The sequence below is a fragment of the Pantherophis guttatus genome, chromosome 2, assembly GCF_059756535.1.
Source record: "Pantherophis guttatus breed Tessera chromosome 2, ASM5975653v1, whole genome shotgun sequence".
Classification (NCBI taxonomy): Eukaryota; Metazoa; Chordata; class Lepidosauria; order Squamata; family Colubridae; genus Pantherophis; species Pantherophis guttatus.
Window position 1 is genome coordinate 51,874,653 of NC_142064.1, and position 15,899 is coordinate 51,890,551.

At 35.9% G+C, this 15,899-nt stretch overlaps 1 protein-coding gene across 2 annotated transcripts in view; it reads left to right on the plus strand.

Annotated features, from left to right (window-relative positions):
* The window catches only part of LVRN (laeverin), a 41,531-nt gene extending 32,846 nt beyond the window's left edge, over positions 1 to 8,685 (plus strand). Inside the window, exons 15-20 of one of the 2 annotated variants that reach the window (XM_034432798.3) lie at positions 146 to 240; positions 2,886 to 2,993; positions 3,453 to 3,623; positions 4,701 to 4,841; positions 5,475 to 5,529; positions 8,097 to 8,685. In XM_034432798.3, the coding sequence (XP_034288689.2) occupies positions 146 to 240; positions 2,886 to 2,993; positions 3,453 to 3,623; positions 4,701 to 4,841; positions 5,475 to 5,529; positions 8,097 to 8,243 (717 nt within the window). In that variant the 3' untranslated portion in view covers positions 8,244 to 8,685. The remainder of the gene's footprint in view (positions 1 to 145; positions 241 to 2,885; positions 2,994 to 3,452; positions 3,624 to 4,700; positions 4,842 to 5,474; positions 5,530 to 8,096) is intronic. The other variant, XM_034432797.3, reaches the window with a different exon arrangement.
* The last annotated feature ends 7,214 nt before the right edge of the window (positions 8,686 to 15,899 follow it).

The following is a 15,899-nucleotide window of genomic DNA, read 5'->3' on the forward strand; positions in this document are numbered from 1 at the left end:
GTTAAGGAATAAGTTTAATAGGGCTGACCATAATTCCTCAAAAAATGTGTTCTTTATATATTTTGAGCATTTGATTTGCTGCTAGTCAAGGATCAGTGTCTCTTCCTAATTATAAAATAATGATGTCTTTTTCTTTTCTTTAAAGCAATATTTATTACCACGAATAACACCAATATATCATCACTATGCAAATCTTCTTCGTGAGAACTCTGAAGCATTGGATAGGAACCCATTCACCAAGTAAGGTGTTAAATATGATTAAAATGTCCAAGACCTTGTTTAATACAAAGTAATAATGAGTTTCACTGACATCAGTGAAATTCCTTTCCAATTAATATGTCCAAATAAATGTAATTTATATACTTCATATTATGTAATATCTACACTCTGTTCTCTTATTATTATTTTTTTAGAAAATAGCCACATAGTGTTGTCATCAAATTGTCTTCAAACGTGTTTTTATTTCATGGGAAATCTTGCTTAGATCAGGGATTAACATTTCTTTTATTTACTTATATTTTAGTGCTTTTAAAATAACAATAGAAAAAGAAAAGGAATAAAACACAAAAATAATTATAATGTAGATACAGACATTCTCAAAAAAGAAACAGTGCTTTTTAAAAAAATACTTTTTTAAAAAATGAAAGAAAAAATACAACAGAAAAAAACCTGACGTATAATATGTCATTATAACAGTTACAATTCTATATATTCTTATCTAATGTAGGCATTATTCAAGTACATGTATATTTATTTCTAAAAAATTAGTATAAACTATCATTTGTGTTTAAACTATTGCGCTTGTATAAATGAGTTCCAGATTTCATTACATAAATAAAGTTCTTCATACATCTATAGGCAATCCATTCAGAGATGGCAAGTGTAATCTGGTCTTCAGTCCACTGCATAAATGGGGCCATACATTTATCATTCAAATGCTGCAATATCTGGCTTTTGACCATAGTAAGGCACTGAGAATCCACTTACCTTATACAGTTGTCCAATTCCACATAATATGCAAGAGCCTTGGTGGCGCAGCAGACTAAAGTCTGTTAAGTAGCACCAGCTGCCTGCAATTACTGCAAATTCAAATCTCACCAGGCTCAAGGTTGACTCAGCCTTCCATCCTTTCGAGGTAGCTAAAATGAGGACCTGGATTGTGGGGGCAATAAGCTGACTTTGTATAAAAAAGAACACCGCTTGGGGGGGCCGAAAGCCCTACTAAGCAGGTATATACAAAAGTATGAAGGCTACTGCTTAACGCATTGTAAGCCACCCTGAGTCTCTGGAGAAGGGCGGCATATAAATCGAACCAATAAATAAATAAATAAATAAATAAATAAATAAATAAATAAATAAATAAATAAATAAATGTAATTGAAGAGAATATTGTCTTCTGAAAAATTTAACTTTTGTCACAGTCACATTGATATAATCCACTACTTTCTCCCAAATTTAGTAAGTGTAGAACATTGCAAAAACATGTGTTTTAGAAAAAAACATTGCCCATATAACATTTCCAACAAAACCTGTCTATCCAAGTGTAATGGGGTTAATAGGTTTTTGATGGACAGAGAGTCTGACAATTTTTTTTAAAAAAAAAATCAGAATTGTACATTGGTGGAATCAGAAATTTATTTATTATTTTTTAAAAAATTTTTTTATTGAAAATTATTAAAAAATACAAAAAAAAAGTATAACGATATGGTTAGAATTGCAGAGAGTAATATAATATATAGAGAGTTTTAAAGTATCAATTTTTACCTAGAGAAAGTACAGACCTCCATTAAACCAACTCATCAAAAGAAAGAAAAGTTTATCCAGAAGAAAAAATTTTCAACTGCCATGCATTGCTCCTGTAAATATTTACCCACGTTCACATTAAGGTTAATATTTCCATTCTTCTTAAGATTTCTTTTTTTGCAGCCAAGCATACCATCTGTCCCAGCTCCTATATAACCCCGATTGAATCAGAAATTTATAGATTCTCTCCCCCCGCTTCCAGGTTTTTGGTGTGTACCTTTTTAATTTTGCAGGGTTAGAGGTATCCTTGGTTTTTTTTAACCAATCATATCTTTTCCTTGTGTTAAAATGGCAGGAAATTATATTTGCCAGTAATGGTTGGAGAGAGGTTCAGGGAGAGCAAAGAGTATTTAGCCCTTGGACCACCCACTGTTTATATCTTACAGCTGTGTGTATATGTGTGTTGACAGTGTGTAATAGCGTACTACGATGTTGCAGGGATTGAATCTTTTTAGTCTCTTTCCTTATTAAGTGCTCTTTTATTGTAGTTGTGGTCCTTGTTTGTATAGATATATGATTAGTCATGTAAATAAACAGTGTGTATCATTATATTTGTTTAATTCAAGTTACATGCTACCTGAATCCAAACTGACTCAGGGTGGCTTACAATAAAGTAAGTAATAAAAACACACTACAAAACAAAGCGGAGCTGATCATACCAGAAAGTGAAATGTTTTATTTATTTGGTATTGCTTTTAAAATGACAAAAAAAATAAAATAAATAAAAACAAAACACAAAGATAACTATGATAAAAACATTTCTTTACTTTTTTAAAAAAAGCACTTTCTCTGTATTTTTCCTTTCCTTTGACACTGTCTCTATTTTGTCATAACAAAAAATAAAAAGTTAATGAAGGAGGAAAAATCTATAAAGTTCATCTTCATGATGAAAGGCAGAAATATTAACTCACCAATTTTCCAAATCATTTATTCAATCAAGACCAGAGGAGATGGGCTACAAATATGACCTTGCAAAAAAGCCCTGGTGCTAGAAATATGCATTAAATAGAATTGGTTCTTTGATGTAATGCACTGCATTTAATATATTTCTCTTTGTTTCTCACTTTTGTTTTTCTTTGGAGACATGATGTAGACGAAATTCTTAGAACAGCATGCTGGTTTGGGCTTCGCGACTGTTTAGACCTAGCTTCTGAATTCTTCAACAAGTGGATGAACAATTCCAAACATGAGTAAATACAATTTATCCCCTCATCCTTATTATAAAATGTGCTCTTTTCCCATAAAACATGTTCTAAAGCTGTGTAAATACTAGACAATTATTGTAAAAATAAGCACAAATTGTACAGAGAAGAAAAACAAAAACAAAGCATTGGGACAGAACAGAAGTAATAAATGCTAAATAAAATCCTAATAAACCATATTAATGGAAGCTGAAAAACAACACTGTGTGCTTTAGGGATTCTATCATTTTCACCAGACAGGGACAGAAAATGCAACTTATAATGCATAGCCATGTAAATTTATTTTGTGCAAGAAGGGTCTAATTGGGTATGGTAGATGACTACTATTGGATTAACTGAAAATACGTATTTGTGAAAACATAGAATGCTCTCTACTTAGGACTGTATTGATCACAATGATTAATTTCATCTCTTTATATTAACAGGTTGTTTTATTTATAATTGCAGGGTTCCTGTTTGTTTTAGCTCAGCTATTTGTTGCTATGGTGTTTGGTTGGGGAATGAAGAAGAATGGGAATTTATATGGAAAATTTTTAAAAAGAATGAGACCGAAAATGCATACAAAGCCAATATATTCTTTGCCTTGAGTTGCACTCGCAATCCATGGTTACTTCAAAGGTGATTTAATTAATGTTTGCACTGACTGAAAAAATAATGCACGATTTCACAAGACAAAGGCAATAACAATGTTACAAATTCATTCACTTTTTGCTAGATATGGACTTAGTGATTCCTTAAGTTCATGATTGTATAATTATTTTTTTAAAACAAAAAAATAGTTGTAAACATGACTGTTTGCTTAATAGTTACAGGCTGTCTATGTTAACATTCTTTCTCTTGATAAAACATAAAACCACAAAAAATGATGCATGAGTTCCATTTTTCAAATTTCTTTGTTCTTTTCTTTGATAGTAACATCACTTTTCTGAATAAAGTTTCATTATACATACCTAGAAATTCTCACTTTGGCACATTCTTCAAAAATTTATTTTCAGATGATTAAATTGGCAAAACCAAAACATTTTTAAAATCATGTCTCCAAGATAAATGTAACAAATGTAACAAACATGAAAAAATTCATGTAACGAATCTCACAATTGGTCTTATCTACATCCTCCTGTGCATTTTTTTTATTGTCTTTCTTACAGAAAACTTAATGTTACTATTTGACTGAAAATAGAAATCTGACTATAGCAGTATTTTTCAACCTTGGGAGCTTTAAGGATGCTGACTGGAGGATTCTGGGAATTGAAGTCCATACATCTTAAAATTGCCAAGGCTGAGAAACACTAGAGTATAATTTTAAAAGTTCTAAAATAAGGATCCTTGTCTATCTCCTCAGTTGTCTGTTTTTTTACAAGAAACTATCTACAGCGCTGTTCCATAATTGGAGGTGGCGGTAGTGGTTCATATGCTTTTAAATGAAAAACATTTTTAGTGACTTCATGAATGTATCAAAGCTTTGGTGGGTCTTGCATTCAGTTGTTCAAGACATAATACAAACTTTCTCCGAAGTTTCCAAATGTAACATTACAAAATGCATCTGTAATTCCTATAACAATGGTAATTTTGTAGATTTCCTTCCCATTCTTTCCATTATTTTTAACTGAGCCTAATTATAATTGTAATTTTAGGAGCATTTTAGAAATTAATTTTCTTCTTACAAATGTTTATTGTAAATAAACCTCTGTGCAGATACTTGAATTATATCCACAATGATGAGACAAATCCACCAGTTATTACAATCGAAGCAGTTCAGAATGTGGTCAAGAATGAGATTGGATATTGGACAGCATGGACATTTGTATCAGAAAATTGGTCATATCTGCCCATTAGGTAATGACACTGAAGTTCCATGTCTTTGGGATTGGGGGAGAACATTTGTCCTGAAATATTTTATTCCATTATGGAATAAATTAGACATCAACATGTGCAGAATTAGACATCAACATTTTAGCAACAAAAAACCTGTTTGTTTGTTTATTAAAATATAAAGAGTTACACCCTAGTTAGGCAGCAACACTCTGGTATGAATCCAGAAAAAATATTCTATATATCCATTTATACTGGGACTGTAAACTCACAGAAAGCTGGGAAGTAATTTTTATTAATCTCTTTTCTATGCAACCTGAGCCAGTACTAAACTGAGAGTGTTATTCTTCTCTTCTCCTATTAGCATTCTAAAATCTAGATGTGCTTAGGCTTGCTAGATTTACTCAAAGCTACATGGGCTGAGAAAGAATCAGATCAAGTGCAGTGTGAACTTTCCTTACAGATGTTTATTTAGAAAACTCATATAGCTGCCCATCTTAAATACATAACCCTAAATCAGCCTGTTTTAACACTTCAGGTTTATTCTTTCAGAGTAAGTTTGAGTAAAAATTGAAAGGTGAAAATATTACAGCATAAATTTAGCATCTTTTCAAAATACTTTTCCTTTATAAAAAGTAACAATGCTCTTGGTTATAGGTTTACACTGAATGCTCTCATGACCACTGTCACTACTGACATTCAAATGCAAATGGTAAGTGGAATAAAAAAATATAGTGCAATGAGATAACAAAAAGGATTTGCCCTGTAATGGAAGAGTTGAATTATTTTTATGCCAAATGCTGCACTTAGCATTTGAATGGCATGCTGGGGCTATATTACCCTAAAACAGGGGTCTCCAACCTTGGCAACTTTAAGACTTGTGGACTTCAACAAGCCTTAAATTTGCAAGGGTGGAGACCCCTGCCCTAAGATACAAACCAGTTTGGTTTAGTGATTAAGCTGCTGATGTAGAAACCCGGAGATAGTGAATTCTAGATCTCCCTTAGATATGAAAGCCAATTGGGTGACTTCGGATCACACACTATCTCTCAGCCCAAAGCCACCTTACAGGGTTGTTATTATGTGGAAAATAGGAAGGACTATTACTGTATGTTTGCTGACACAAAACAAAAGTAGGATAAAGATCTTATGATCAATAAATAAAACACAACAATAACAGCTTAGAGATTGAAAGGTTCTTGAAAGGAAGCCGACTATGCAACGCCATGCTCAGGGCAGGATTTGCTAAAGCATTTGAAATGGAAATAGAATAACAGAGATGGAAGGGACCTTGGAGGTCTTCTAGTCCAACCCCCTCTTAGGCAGGAAACCCTATACCATTTCAGAGAAATGGTTGTCCAAGCTCTTCTTAAAGACTTCGAGTGTTGGAGCATTTACAACTTCTAGAGCCAAGTTGTTCCACTGATTAATTGTTCTAACTGTCAGGAAATTTCTCCTTAGTTCTAGGTTGGTTCTCTCCTTGATTAGTTTCCACCCTTTGCTTCTTGTCCTGCCCTCAGGTTTTTGGAGAATAGCTTGACTCCCTCTTCTTTGTGGCAACCCCTGAGATATTGGAACACTGCTATCATGTCACCCCTAGTCCTTCTTTTAATCAAACTAGACATACCCAATTCCAGCAACCATTCTTTATATGTTTTAGCGTCCAGTACACTAATCATCTTTGTTGCTCTTCTCTGCACTCTTTCTAGACTCTAGAGTCTCAACATCTTTTTTACATTGTGGCGACCAAAACTGAATGCAGTATTCCAAGTGTGGCCTTACCAAGGCATTATAAAGTGGTATTAACACATCATGTAATCTTGATTCTACCCCTCTGTTTATGCAGCCTAGAACTGTGTTGTCTTTTTTGGCAGCTACAGTACACTGGCTCATATTTAAATGATTGTCCACTAGCACTCCAAGATTCCTCTCACAGTTACTACTATTTATTGGATAGGTGGCTACCACACTTCAGTTGGAAGACCTCCACTGAAAGTAAACATACCACTTTGTAAGGCAAGCTATTTCAATGGCTGATTCTTAATGTCAAGAAATTCTATCTGTGATCTTAAATGAATCTACTTTCCAGTAGCTTTAGCCCATTGGTTGTGGTCCTGATATTTGGACTAAGATATAAGTCAGTTACCTCTCTGTATCTGAAGACTATCATTATCTGCCCCAGCTTCTTGCAGTTGTGTTAATTGGTCATCATTGTTTCCAGCCTCATTATCTTGGGAGTCCTCCTTTGAACTTATTCCAATTTTCTGGTGTTAGTTTCAGTCTGCAGTGTCCAGAACAGTAATCAATATTTCATGTGGGAATTGACCAGGGCAGAATAAAATGGGTCAATTACTTTCTGAGATCTGGATTCTACTCCCAATATATCCAGGTGGTTTTTCACGCCTAAGGAAGCATCCCAAATTCTAGCCTGGTGCCTTAACCACTAGCCCAACACCTGGTGTATAAATCTGGGATGTCTGAACTTCCACCTAATACTTAAAGGAGTTGCTTTCTGTGGTCAACTTTTATTTTTATAAGCTATCCCCATTTGAATTTCTCTCTAACTTACTATATGAAATCCCATTCCCTTATACTTTGTGTGGCATTTAGAAGCAGTTTTGGGCTGCTCAGGAAGGAGAAGATGGAAAGCAACCTTGTTAGATTTTTCACCAGTGAAAAGTTTTACCTCTACTTTTGTTCCCAAAATTACTAAGAACAAGAGTTAAGCCATTTCCATTTATATATTTATTTGACTTGTATAATCACTTGTCTCACAAGAAATGGCTTTGAGTGGGATGATGATGATGATAATCTTATCCATTGAGTCATGTCTGACTCTTGGTGATTCTATGGGCCAGGTCTCTCCACATCTTCCAACCTTGGACTACTTCTTTGAGTTTTTCCAGCCAAAGCATAGAAAACAATACAATAATCAAATAAAAACAATTATGGAAAACAATTATAAAATATAAATCAATCATTATTATAAATTAAAGGATATTAAAAAGATATACAAACCAGGAGCACAGAGAAAATGAATAGTTGATCTATCTTAAGATATTGTTGGTTTCCTGGGACCCAAGCTTGGTGATATAACCAAGTCTGGAAGGACTTTTGGAACAATGACAAGGATGGCAGTAACTTGACTTTCCATTTATCTGTGTACACTGTAAAGTATTACGTGTATCTGATATACATTATATTATGTTAAATTATGTCATAAAATATACTGTTTAGATTAACACTTGCCTTTATTAATCTTTGTCTGCTTTATTTTAGATACAAGTTTTTGTTAATAATACCCTTGAACCTGAAGAAAAGATAATGGCTACAGACATAATGCTGACAGAAAAATCTGTAAATGAAAAAAGAAAAAAATCAATTACTAAAATGATCATGTGGTTAAAGGAAAATATGGACAATTGACAGCTGAGACATTTCTTTTTTAAAAAGATATCTTCATAGCAATTAAAATTTCCCGAAAATTTGAAAGATGTTATTTTGGGTATACACACAATTGTTTTACTGTGCAAGCAATAAAATACCATTCAGTGCAAAGCAAACTACTGGTATTAAATGAATTGTTTTCTCCCAGGACAATGTCTATACAACTATTTGTATACTTTGTGAAATTCTTCCTCTGTAAAAATGCACTTCTAAAAGCTATGTAAAAGGAATTTCAAAGAATATTATATATTAAAGAAATTGAACAAAGGAAACTTTTATGTTTGAAATGAACCGGAAGCTAGAAGACTCTGTTGTTCTCTGATGTGCCTTGGAAATGGGACTCAAATATTTTTGAGCTATAGCTTTTTTATTTTTTAAATGAAAATGATGACAATAAAATATAAGAATTTCATTATAAGAATATATCACCTGAAAATGTGTTTCTCTGTAGTGAGGTAAAAAAGGTATATGTTTTATAGTAATATAATATATTATAATATAATTTATATATATATAAATATATATTAAGTGTTTTTCTATCGAGACACCTGGTCTACCCCAGCATGTGGGAGGGAGCTCATTGTATCCCTTTCACCTTTCAGCTCCAATCCAGGAGCCCTCAAGCAGTCGCATTCACAACAAACCATGATATACTAAATTTATATTTCGCTGATAAAGAAATAAATTTCTTTATTTCTTTATCAGCAAAATATAAATTATATATATATGTGTGTGTGTGTGTGTGTAAACATTGTTTTTGCAAATTTTCTAAAAATTTTAGTTTTGGATCTTAACCTTTGCTTAATTTAGTAAAAGAGTCAAAGAACAAAGGAAGGACTCTAATGAAGTAAGCAATACGATGTTTGAATAAAGGCAGTAATAACTTCCACATTGCATAAACCGCAGCATTTTCTTTTCCCAAATTCTCTTGTTACTAGAGTCTAGTCTAGTGGCACTAAGGGCAGGACATCCTGTATATTCACAGTGAAAAACTGAATGGAAGGGATAAAAATGGAAAGAGAGTGGCCTTCAAGAGTCTGGATGGCTCTGTTAATATGAGGGGTCCACATTTACTTATTTGCTGTTGTGACCTTAAATACTATTGCTGTACTACTGACCTAATCCAGGGAGAAAGTGAGCAAGCTGGAGATCAGAAAAGATACCTTGAGCATTGATTTTGCTATTCATTCTTTTAGTTACAGCAGCTGTCTAATTGGGACAGTTGTTCTCTCTCCTCCTCTCTCCCTCCCTCTCTCTCCCTCCCTCCCCCCTCTCTCTCCCTCCCTCTCAGAAAGATCTGTCAGAAATAATCAATCAGCATCAACAGAACATTGGAATGTATGTCATGTTGCCCAGAGGAAATTTACTTTGTGCTTAATTCTGAGTTTTCAGATCATAAAATATTTGGATGGTATTTTGTACCAACTTCTTTTTAAGCATTGCCTGTTTTAAGTGTCTTTAAAAAAAAAATGGGCCAATTTATATATAATGGCAATTATAGATTAAATGGATTTGAAATGTTTTGGAACTATGGAGGTATTTTTAGTACTGATTACGGTGCTGTGTGAATGCTCCAACACTGGAGCCTTTTAAGAAGGGACTGGATAACAATTTATTCAAAATGGTTATAGGCAGTGGTGGGATTCAGCCAGTTCGCACCACTTCGGGAGAATCGGTTGTTAACTAAGTGGTTTGGCAAACTGGTTGTTGGAAGAAATCATTAGGGCAGAGAACCGGTTGTTAAATTACTTGAATCCCACCACTGGTTATAGGGTCTCCCGCTTGAGCAGGAGCTTGGACTAGAAGACCTCCAAAGTCTCTTCCAACTCGGTTATATTGTTTAGGGCTCCTTCTTCCTTAACAAATGTACTTTCAGAAATCCTTTACAGCTTAGGCAGGAACATTTTGTCCTTAAAATCCCAAGGAAAGCCAGACTACATGTGCCAAGAAAAACTGTGTGAGTTTAACACTCCTCATCCAAGTCTCTTCATGGTTAGACATAAATACCATTGCATTCAGTGAGCTTTTTTCCCAAATAAGCAGGCACAACCTGCAAATCTAAATATGTGTATGTGATAATATACCCAATTTAATTGGTTTGTTATTTTAAATGGGGGCCAAATTAATATATATATATATATTTAATTGTTTTTAATGTTTGTATTGTATGTTTTTTATCAGGCTGTACACTGCCCTCAGTCCCTCGGGAGAAGGTGCGGTATATAAATTCAAAATAAAATAAAATAAATAAAATAAATAAATTATATTCTTTGGGTATGATTTACTTTGAAGCAGGTAGGTCTAGGAGTATAGGGTACATAGTGTGTGTTTTTATTCTCTGAAGACTTACGTGAGAAACTCCTTAATCTACTGAAATTCCACTAGATAGAAGGTGGGAACCTGAAATTTTGAACTGAAGCTTAGTTTCTAGGAAGTTCTGGTTGCCTGGCCAGTATTTAGGGATACTGAGAGTTATAGTTCTACAGCAGCTGGAAGAAAAAGCTGGATGAAAACAAATTTCAATTGCTTGCCTTTAGTGAAGAGAATAACCTAATTAAATTATTTATTTATTTATTTTTAAAAATTATTTTGATTGTACTAGATTTTTAAAATCAAACAGATAGGTGACCATTATGCTCCTTTTCTTTTCTGCCACCACTGAAATATCCATTAAAAATGTGCCAATTAGAATTAGTTAATGGCTGGCATCAGCCATTTCAGCCAAAGTGCAAAATGTGAAGCTATTTGGTTTTTTTAATGCTTTTTAAAGAATCTTGAACTTGGGACATCACTGTTTAGGAAATTTGTTTATAAATATGGACTTACTTTACAAGTAAATAAATAAAAAGCCAAGCACTTCACTAGAAGATAGCCAAGTTACAAAAGCCTATTTTATAATGAGTCTGAAGGTTGAATCATGGCAACTGAACCAAATTTTGTTAATCTGAAATGTTTCGTTGTTCATCCAAGCAACTTCATCAATCAGAGCAAACATAGTTAGGCAGAAGGCCAGAGAGCTGTTTGGAATGTACCAATTCTTTCTACCCAAAATGCATTGCAATACATCAATACAGATTCAATCTTCATTTTCAGCAGTTTTTCAATCATATACAAAACTCTCCACTGTTATAGAATATCTTGAAATTGTGATGAAGGTAAAGCTAACCATATCCATGTTGTTGTTGTTTTACCTCCTGTGAGTTTAAATGTTTAATTCATTTGATGGCTTTGACTGCGTTGTGCTTCACCTGCCAAGGTAAATCAGAAAAAAACTCGTCTGGATCAGAAAATCAAATTAAAAATTTAAATCCTAGTGCTAAAAGTCTTATATTCATCTTCTGTATGCATGTATGGTAATTATAAAAACTTGAACATTGTAAAACTGCAATTCTTGATTTTAAAGGTTTTTTTTTTCTAATGAAGCGATGCTGTTCTTCTCATGTTACCTGCAGAATCCCTGGTTAAATGTGACTCAGGTGCAGTAGAAGGTGCACTAATTAGCGCAGTCACATTGCCCATTGTGCCCAATTACATTTGTGAGCAAACAAGTAGCATTGCTACTGAGAGACAATTAGCAGGATTTCAGACCGTGTACCAGTACTAACAGTTGAATTTATGCGGTGTCTACCTCTAGCAGAAATTCGCTGTCAGATTGTTTATTGCATTTTAACAATCTTGTTAGGTAAGTTTTGAAAAAAGAATCTAGACATAATAAGAATTGCTAACTTGATCAATAATTACCTGAAAGTGAACATTCAAGTGATGTTTCATTTGTTGTATTTTTTTTTGTTGAAAATGTGAACCAGCATCTTGATTCTTAATTTTACACTTCAAATAGAGACCTTTAAGATGATGCTAATTTTAGTAATAGTCATTTACTATCTGTCATTGAATTCATGGAATTCAACATTTATTTCATGCTTATTTATATTAACTATTGTGTATTTTCTTTTGTAGAGCAGGCAAACAGAAAATAATTAGCTGAAAAAGAGTAAACGCCGTAGGTTATGCATAAGAAAGATTTTTAATTCTAACATTGGTATAGTTTTAATACATTCTTTGTCCAAAACTATTATGCAATAGAATATTCATTGTGGAATATGTGAAAAAAATTAATTTAAAAATCAATGTTTATTTTTTTTAGCAATGTTGAAAAGACGATATAAGAAGCACCTCCGTCTTCTATACATTACATGGAAGTCCAATTTTATGTTTTAATTTTTACAGTAAACCACATCATACAAAATTCTAACAATTTAAAGATGGATTGACTCACTGTCCAAAAGATTTTATTGTACATATTTGAAACTATTTGCTGCAATCTTCTTTTGAAACATTAGTGGATATTTCATGTGAAAATGATTCTGATCTGCATACTTGCATATGTTATAAAATATGGAAAGAAATTACAGTAAAACTAGATTTATTTATCTAGCGTTGCTAGAAGCCTGATGCTTTAGGGACATTGTCTCTGGTTTCAGTCTTTGGGGAATAGGAGATGAAATGTTACCAAATCACTCCAACCACAGAAATTGTATTTCCTGACTTCAATCACAATGGAGAGTTTTATTTTTCCAATAAGCAGCTTATCATAAAGTATGTCATTAAAGTCATGTAAAGTAAAGTGCAGCTGAATCCTTTAGTTCTGAAATAAAGAATAGTAACAAAGCATCTAAGGATAAATATAAATACAGCTGCTGCATATATCTGTAATACTGAAAGTCACATCTGCAATATTTTAAATGCAAATATAACAATAACATATAATGAACAGGGTAATTTCAAAGAATAATAGGTTAAGCTAATGAAATAATAAATAATAGTTATCCCATTTTGCAATGAATATCTTTATATGGTTCAAGGTGGAGAGATCACAAAAAGCAAAATGATGTCTGTGACCATGTAATTGAAATTGCAATCTTGATCTTTTAAAATTTTATTTGTCACACATACATACTGACATTTCAGTATCCATGTCTTGCATGCCAAGCTTGTTGCTAGCCAAAACCTTGGAATTATGGTGAATGTTTGTTTTTGAGTCTTAATGGATTTTTGGAAACAGAATAATTTATATTATTATAAGAAAATAGCTGTATACAGCTACGAGTTTGCTTTAAGTCAGTGTTTCTTAATGTGCTCTCCAAATATGTTTATTTATTTATTTATTTATTTATTAGATTTTTATACCGCCCCCTCTCCCGAAGGACTCGGGGCGGTGCACAGCCAAAGTTAAAAACATACAATATAAACAATTAAAATACGTTTAAAACAGAATTAAATCTAAGATGGCTCCCCAATTTAAAATGCCTTACCCATACCCCTATAAAAAGACAAATTTAAAATTTAAAAATTTAAAATTTCCACATTTAAAAAGGGGGAAGATTTAGGCCAGGCCAGCTTGATAAAATAGAAAAGTCTTAAGTGCGCGGCGGAAGGTGCGCAGATCCGGGATCCTACGTATCTCCGGGGGGAGCTCGTTCCAAATCGTAGGTGCCCCCACAGAGAAGGCTCTCCCCCTAGGGGCCGACAGCCGACATTGTTTGGCCGACGGCACCCGGAGGAGCCCCTCTCTATGGGAGCGTACTGGCCGGTGGGAGGCTATTGGTGGTAGCAGGCGGTCCCGTAAATAACCAGGTCCTAAGCCATGGAGCGCTTTAAAGGTGATAACCAGAACCTTGAAGCGCACTCGGAAGACCACCGGGAGCCAGTGCAGCTCGCGCAGGAGAGGTGTCACATGGGAACTCCATGTCGCTCCCATCACCACCCGCGCGGCCGCACTCTGCGCCAGTTGGAGCCTCCGAGTGCACCTCAAGGGGAGCCCCATGTAGAGAGCATTGCAGTAATCCAGACGAGAAGTAACGAGGGCATGAGTGACTGTGTGTAGGGAGTCCCGATCTAGATAGGGACGCAACTGGCGGATCAGGCGAACCTGATGAAAAATCCTCCCGGACACGGCCGTCACATGCTCTTCTAACGACAGCCGTGAATCCAGGAGGACGCCCAAGTTGCGAGCCCTATCCGTGGGGGCCAATGATTCGCCCCCAATAGTCAGCGATGGCATTAGCTGACTATATCGGGACGTCGGAAACCACAGCCACTCGGTCTTGGATGGGTTGAGCCTGAGCCTGTTCCTCCCCATCCAGATCCGTACGGCCTCCAGGCACTGGGACATCACTTCAAGGGCATCGTTGGGGTGATCCGGGGTGGAGATGTACAGCTGGGTGTCGTCAGCGTACTGATGGTACTCCACCCCAAAACCACGGATGATCTCGCCCAGCGGCTTTACATAAATGTTGAACAAAAGGGGCGAGAGGACCAATCCCTGCGGCACCCCACATATGAGGGGCCTCGGGGTCGACCTCTGCCCCCCTGTCAACACAGACTGCGACCGGTCGGAGAGAAAGGAGGAGAACCACCTTAGTACGGTGCCTCCCACCCCCAACTCTTCCAACCGGTGCAGCATGATACCATGGTCGATGGTATCAAAAGCCGCTGAGAGATCTAACAGGACCAGGACAGAGGAACAACCCCTGTCCCGAGCCCTCCAGAGATCATCAACCAACGCGACCAATGCCGTTTCCGTGCTGTAACCAGGCCTGAAACCCGACTGGAACGGATCCAGATACGACGCTTCATCCAGGTACTGGGGAAGCTGTCCCGCAACCACACTCTCAACAACCTTCGCCACAAAACGAAGGTTGGAGACTGGACGATAATTAGCCAATATTGCCGGGTCCAGGGAAGGCTTCTTGAGGAGGGGCCTCACCACCGCCTCCTTAAGGGCGGCGGGGAAGACACCCTCACCCAATGAAGCATTTATAATCCCCTGGAGCCAGCCTCGCGTCACCTCCCGGGAAGCCAGCACTAACCAGGAGGGACACGGGTCCAACAAACATGTGGTCGCGTTCAATCTACCCAGAATCCTGTCCACGTCATCTGGGGTCACAGGATCAAACTCATCCCAGATAACAGTCTCAAGACCTGCCTCCGTCACTCTCGCTGGATCTACCCAGTCAGAGTCCAGACCTTCTCGAATCTGAGTGATTTTGTCATACAGATACTGAACAAAGTCCTCGGCTCTTCCCTCCAAGGGGTCCTCCCGCGCTTCCTGGTGGAGCAGGGAGCGGGTCACCCTAAACAGGGCGGCCGGGCGATTATCTGATGACGCAATAAGAGCAGCAAAATGCGTACATTTTGCTGCTTTTATCGCCACTAGGTAAGTCCTAATATGGGATCTAACCAGTGTCCGGTCCGATTCAGAAAGACTAGCTCTTTCTGTTGGGTTACAGCTCTAAAAATTTGTAGCCAGTGTGACTGTCTGCTTTTCACATTTTGGGAAGGCAACTGTCTGGGCAGATTGCTTTAAATTCATTAATCCATGTTGGGAAGAAATTGTTTTGATGCATCGTCAATCAATATGATTATCTGTATTGGAAGCAAGTTAACTGAATTCATCAAATCTTGGACATCATAACTAAGGGTTAGTAAGGAACTTAAAGCTGGAACTGCGGACCTCCTAACTAAAAACATGCAACCAATTTCTATGTAGCTGAAATGTAAAGCAGGACAGCAAGCGATCCTCTTCTACAATGTAAATGGAACAACTCTGTGGATGAGGATGATATATTCAACAAA